General features: G+C 34.1%; 1 protein-coding gene across 1 annotated transcript; it reads right to left on the reverse strand.

Moving 5' to 3' along the window:
- Nucleotides 1-250: 250 nt before the first annotated feature.
- Nucleotides 251-3,902, reverse strand: LOC116208761 (protein mago nashi homolog). Its single transcript, XM_031542314.1, has 3 exons — nucleotides 3,570-3,902; nucleotides 1,418-1,594; nucleotides 251-530 (listed from the first exon to the last, which is right to left on the reverse strand). Exons 1-3 carry the CDS (start codon nucleotides 3,801-3,803, stop codon nucleotides 471-473), a joined length of 471 nt encoding a protein of 156 aa, XP_031398174.1. The 5' UTR covers nucleotides 3,804-3,902; the 3' UTR covers nucleotides 251-470.
- Nucleotides 3,903-6,411: the final 2,509 nt, after the last annotated feature.

Below are 6,411 nucleotides of genomic sequence, written 5' to 3' on the forward strand. Positions count from 1 at the left end.
CTAATTAACTGCTTTATTTTTAAACGCTTATTTTATCAAACACACCTTAGTATTCACACAAGAGTACCCAACATTACAAGATGATAGAACAAATGTATATGTCAGTCAACTAATTCGACTAATCAAGCAGCATTTGGATGCGTCAATCCAATCAAGATTCTTCTTTCTACAAATTAGGTTGATATTTGGTTCAAGTAATGTAATGGAGTTGCATCTATATAATCACAGCCAGAGAGATTGACAAGAAAAATATCCAGAAATAAAAATCTGAAACCTCCATTAACAGAAGAATTCAACATTTTAGTTCACGGGCAAGCAATTGACAGCTTGGGATATATCCACACACACCAAATACACCAGAGGTACTATCACCCAAATCGATGAATCCATTCCAGGCAGGCATCAATACTGATCGAGGAACAACCTCATAAACCTAACAGTCTCGGACAAAAGGAGCAGAAGAAACTCAATCATATTGGCTTAATCTTGAAGTGAAGTGAGATGAGCGAGAATACAAAACACTTCAAGTCCTGCATCCACAGCAGATCCCAGTCAATGACCAATGATGAGAAAATACCACTAATATGTGAGCATGCACAAGCCATACACAGATCACTGAACAAGCTCTGCCGTGAAGGATTATGAACAAACGATACATGTGCAATCTGTCAGCCGACTAAATGGTTCAAGATAATGTTAGTGGGTCTAAAAAAGTTCATGCAGGCATGTCAGAAATCAAATAAATTGCCCACAATTGTGCCTGATGTCGAATAATTGTCCTAACAGGTCCAGCAAATGATCATTATTATCATTATTTGGGCTAGAAATACTCTTCCAAAGAGTTGTGGCATATTGTACCCTAGGGAAATATACATTTCCTAGGGAAAAAAAAACTTAAGAAAGAGCAAGCTATTCAATCAGACACTCGATAGGCAAGGTAAGGCTGCTGAAGAAGATTTCTTTGTCACCCTTTATCAATCTGTCCTACGTGTCAATATATTCAGGTTATTTTTCAACGAACCAGACAACTTTCTACTTTGTCCATTGCTCAAACTTCTCTGTAGGGATGAACTGTCTCTTTTGCTAGGTGCTTTTGCTTTCAATGGTGATTTCACAGGTATGTAGGATTCAGGCCATGAAATAGTCGAGATGCAACAAAGACCAAATGCAATTGCACCCCATTGTACTTTATCAACCAAAAGCAACAGAATCAAACAATAAGACCTTCGCTAATACATGTATGCTCTGGGTACCGAGTAGGGATACGTCGAACAAAGACTGGAAAGCAAGAGAAACATGATGCAACAGAGCAACTTCGTATATATAACACATAGCAGAACAGGTCACAAAAGTATGGGCCAGATCAAAACCTGGCAAGAGATATCCAGCAGATAAACATAAGGCAAAAGACAGCTACCTGAACAAGATAGTAAAAGATTCGAAGCCCTTCAGGATCCTTACTACTCTGCACATCGACAAGGGACCCAATCTTCGAAGTTGTGAAGGAAATGTGTTCATTTCCCATGACAATTTCAAGTTCTTGTCGACCCACACGGTCGGGTTCCGGCCAGTTGTTATCATCTTCCTTCATGATCTACACAACATCAATTGAATAAATTAGCTGGTTCAACAAATATTGAAGTGAATCATAATTTCTGCCACTAACCAGATCCAACTCATCTCCTAGAGTGGGGATTAAACACAGGGTAAAAAGAGAACTGGAAAGTAAACATTTGAACTAAGTTTAACTAAACAACACCATCGCGTGATAAAACAGAAAAATTTATCAAATAACTCTTTCTAAGAAATAGACATCGAAGCCACAAGAATCTCCCTGATAGTATAATAAATATATAAGCATTCTCATTAAACTGAGTTTCTACTGAATAGATACATATGCTGTTTGTTGTTTAGTGCCTAAGAGGGCATATCACCAAGGTGTGAGTGAGAAAGAGAACTCATTAAACATAGAGACATGTTAAAAGTAAAAATATTGCATCACATAGGAGAGAGAGAAGAAACGAGTTGGGTTTATACTTAGTGGTTTCACCTCGCGATAGCTCAAGCTTTTGAGTTGGGCACAGATTTATTCAGTTAAAAGCCAAGTCAAAAATTTTAGACTTATCATGACTCTATACAAGATGGAAGCCCAAAGACTGTTTAACTACGACACGTACTCCATTAAAACATCCTAAAATCATATCAAGAATGAGTCTTACTAAGCCGAACTGTTAGAATTTTGAGAATAACCTGCTACAGAGGAATGGAATACCGCAACTGCAAGAAGAAAAAAAGAAAAAAGAACAAAAAAAGGAGGAAGCAAGGGGAGGGGGAGGAAAACTGATGCAATAGCAATGAGACCCCCAAAAGCAGCATCACATAAAATAAATAGATAAATACTAACTACAATGGCAATAAACTTTTTTTTTTTAGTGAAGCAATGGCAATAAACGATGAATTCCCTTTGTCCTGTTAACAATTAGGAACCTTTGATGTCATCTTAATCTGTTAGGAACTAGATCCTTGTTAAGGTCAACATGTGACAAACCCTCTACATATTCCACAAAATTTCTCAGTAATACTTCACCCTCTATGACAGGGGTTTCACAAAAGTGCCATTATATTGCTCTATGGAGCTTTGAAATGAGAAACATTTGGACAACTGTTTATAGTTTCCCCCTTACTGTTGGTAGAACTACTTCGAAACAAACTCATTCCCAAGACTAATTATATATATCTGCTGAAACATGGTTACATAACTACTATGTATTAGCAAGACAAATTGCTAGTTCAATTGTCATCCTGTTAAGCTCTCCCTTATGTAAGTTACAAGGAATTCAATTGCTCAATGAAACATACGTCATAACTGGACCATAGAGTGTGATGTCCGCTACATCAATCCCCACCCAAGAATGATGACTATGCCGAGATGAGACTCGGAATATCTCTTTGTCATGAAATCTCCTCACAGTATATATGTCTCTTGCGCACTAAATTTGCACCAAGTCACCAGCTTTTTCTAAACACAAGTAGTTAAAAGAGTTAAAATACATATGATTTGATTCTATTCTAATATCGCCATTGATAATTCAAGCTTCACAAGCAGAAGCTACAGCATCCTATCCTGTCAAGAACACACAATGGTTATCCATTCTCAATAGCCCCAGCAAGCATTAAAAGAGGCGATGGCTTAAGGATTTATCCAAACCAAGAGGTCTTTTCGACGAGAGAACAATCATGAATCAATACATAATACAACCTATCACATTAGCCGAAACTGAAACTCACATGCCCTTGCAGGCTTCAAATTTTATAGCAGCATCTAATTTAATGGTCATTTACTTACTAAAGCCTATAACCGACAGCTCCATAATCGAACTTAGAAAAGCTAACAAAAATGCCAACTTTTCTGCCTTTAGTATTCTGTTTTACCGTCAAATTAATGATGTCCCCAAAACTCCATTTTCAAGCATAAAGCGGCCTGGGGATAGAATCGTCCCAATAAAACCCTAAGCCGTCAAAAAAAGTTACCAGGATGTACACACAGAGAGAGAGAGAGAGAGAGGGACCTCGCTGTCGGAGATGATGCGGCGGCACTCACGGATGACGGCGGGAGTGAGCCAGATCTCCTTGCGGATCATGATATCGTTCTTGTAGTTGGAGTTGTTGGCGTAACGTAGCTTGCCATCGGGCCTGAACTCGAACTCGAGGAACTCGTGCCCGAACTTCCCCTTGTGCCCAACGTAGTACCTAACGTAGAACTCGTCGTTCTCTTGCTCGCCGTCGCCGTGCGGCTGCACCATCTCGCTTTCTTCCTTCCTCCTTCCTCTCTCTCGCTGTCTGGTCTGGTCTGGTCTCAGAGGTTTGCCCGGCGGGTGTTATCCATTGTGATGAATTTATGTCTGTGAAGCCCAAAATGGGCCGAACTGGACTTTTCCGGTCGGATCGGTGGCCGAATGCAAATAGCCCAGCGGCCCAATATATGCTTCTTTTGTTTTTGTTTTTGTTTTTTTTTTACACAACTACTAGTACTAATATATATGTTTATTACACTAAAATCTGCTACAGAGAGTGGTCCGCGCTTCATTCATCAATATATATATATATATATATGTCATATATATATGTATATGTCATATAATTTGTATTTAGGATACAATGAGTGTGGAACTATTGTAACTTTCTTAACTTTCACATTTTATTATTTATGACATAAAACTCCCAGACATTCTCTATCTAAGTGAAATTATTTAATATGTAGATTATATATACTATATATTTATATTATATATCTATTTGTATATATCTACATCTATATATCTACATTTATATATTACAAAAGGCAACAGGAAAGTAGTTGGGATAACTTTTCTTATCCCGAAAATACCCATTCTAAGAAAAAAAAATTTATAGATTAAAAGTTATTGCAGTTGAGAAATAAGTGATTTTATAAAAGTAAAGCTAAAAGTTCATGGTTTTGGTGTAAATAAATTAAAAAAAAAGGTTTAACTATCCAAGATGTACCAACTTTGCACTTAGTTTTATTTCTAGCAAAATGTTTTGGAAATTACATAGAAAATTATCAACTATCGATGTTGTATTACATTTAGCACGATGCTATTTTCCTAGTCAAGTTTCACGGAATTCACTGACGTAACACTTGACGGTGACACCTAGCACATGGAAACTAATCTAGTGAGCCTTTACTGAGTTATTTTAATTAAATAGACATACCTATATATAATATATAAATGTTGGGGCGTTCACCGTTTAATGCCATTTTTCGAAAAAATTGAAATAAAACATTCTCATTCATCGACTCTTTATATGCTTTATGTTTCCATAACTTTCACTAATATAATTATTATTTGTAAATAGTTATCATTATTATTATTTATTACATTTATATATCTATATATAATATATAATTGTTGTGGCATTCACCATTGAATGTCATTTGTTCAAAATTTGAAATGGAGTATATTCATTCACCAACTCTTTGTATGCCTTATATTTCCTGACTTCCACTAAAATAATTATTATTTGTATATTGTTATGATTATTATTATTATTACATCTATATATCTATGTAATTATTATTAAATCAATTAACCAAATCTAAATATAACAGATAATTACTGGGACGTTCACCGTTGAAAGCCACTTGTCCAAAAATTTTAAATAGAGCATTCTCATTCATCAACTCTTCGTATTATGTTTCCATAACTTCCACTAAAATAATTATTTTTTGTATATTATTATGATTATTTTATTGGATCTGTATATCTATATAATTATTATTAAGCCAATCAAGCCAAATAGGATAATTGCTAGGTAGATTGAATCAAATATATATATATATTCTATATATAATATATAATTGTTGGAGCGTTCACCATTGAATGTCAATTGTCCAAAAATTTGAAATAGAGCATTCCCATTCACCAACTCTTTATATGCCTTATGTTTCCATAACTTCCACTAATATAATTGTTATTTGTATATTGTTGTGATTATTATTATCTAGATCTATATATCAATATAATTATTATTAAGCCAATTAAGCAAAATCTATATATAATATATAATTGTCGGGGCGGTTGAATGTCATTTGTCCAAAAATTCGAAATGAAGCATTCTCGTTCATCGACTCATTGTATGCCTTTTGTTTCCATAACTTCCACTAAAATAATTATTATTAGTATAATGTTATGATTTTTATCTATGTATAATATATAATTGTTAGGGCGTTCACCGTTAAATGACATTTGTTCAAAAATTTGAAATAGAGCATTCTCGTTCTCCAACTCATTATATGCCTTATGTTTCCCTAACTTACACTAAAATAGTTACAATTTTTATATTTTTATGATTATTATTATTACATCTATATATTTATATAATTATTATTAAGCCAAATTAGCCAATCTACATATAATATATAATTGCAGAGGCATTCACCATTGGATGCCATTTGTCCAAAAATTTAAAACAGAGTATTCTCATTCACCGACTCTTTGTATGCATTGTGTTTCCATAACTTCCACTAACATAATTATTATTTGTATATTGTTATGGTTACTATTATTGCATCTATATATCTATATAAATATTATTAAGTCAATTAAGCCAAATCTATATATAATATATAATTGCTAGGGTGTTCTCCATTGAATGCCATTTGTCCAAAATTTGAAATAGAGCATTCTCATTCACCGACTCTTTTTATGCCTTATGTTTCCATAACTTCCACCAAAATAATTATTATTTTTATATTGTAATTATTATTATTATTACATATATATCTATATAATTATTATTAAGCTAATTAAGCCAATCTATAAATAATATATTATTGTTGGGATGTTCACCGTTGAATGCCATTTATCCAAAATTTGAAATGGAGCATTC

This window comes from Punica granatum, chromosome 5 (genome assembly GCF_007655135.1).
Source record: "Punica granatum isolate Tunisia-2019 chromosome 5, ASM765513v2, whole genome shotgun sequence".
Lineage (NCBI taxonomy): Eukaryota > Viridiplantae > Streptophyta > Magnoliopsida > Myrtales > Lythraceae > Punica > Punica granatum.

Coding starts and splice junctions, on each gene's coding strand:
- LOC116208761 (XM_031542314.1), bottom strand. CDS start 3,803: ATGGTGCAGCCGCACGGCGACGGCGAGCAAGAGAACGACGAGTTCTAC. Junction 1,595..3,569: donor GCATCATCTCCGACAGCGAG/GTCCCTCTCTCT, acceptor GATGTTGTGTAG/ATCATGAAGGAAGATGATAA. Junction 531..1,417: donor TCTTTTACTATCTTGTTCAG/GTAGCTGTCTTT, acceptor CTGTGGATGCAG/GACTTGAAGTGTTTTGTATT.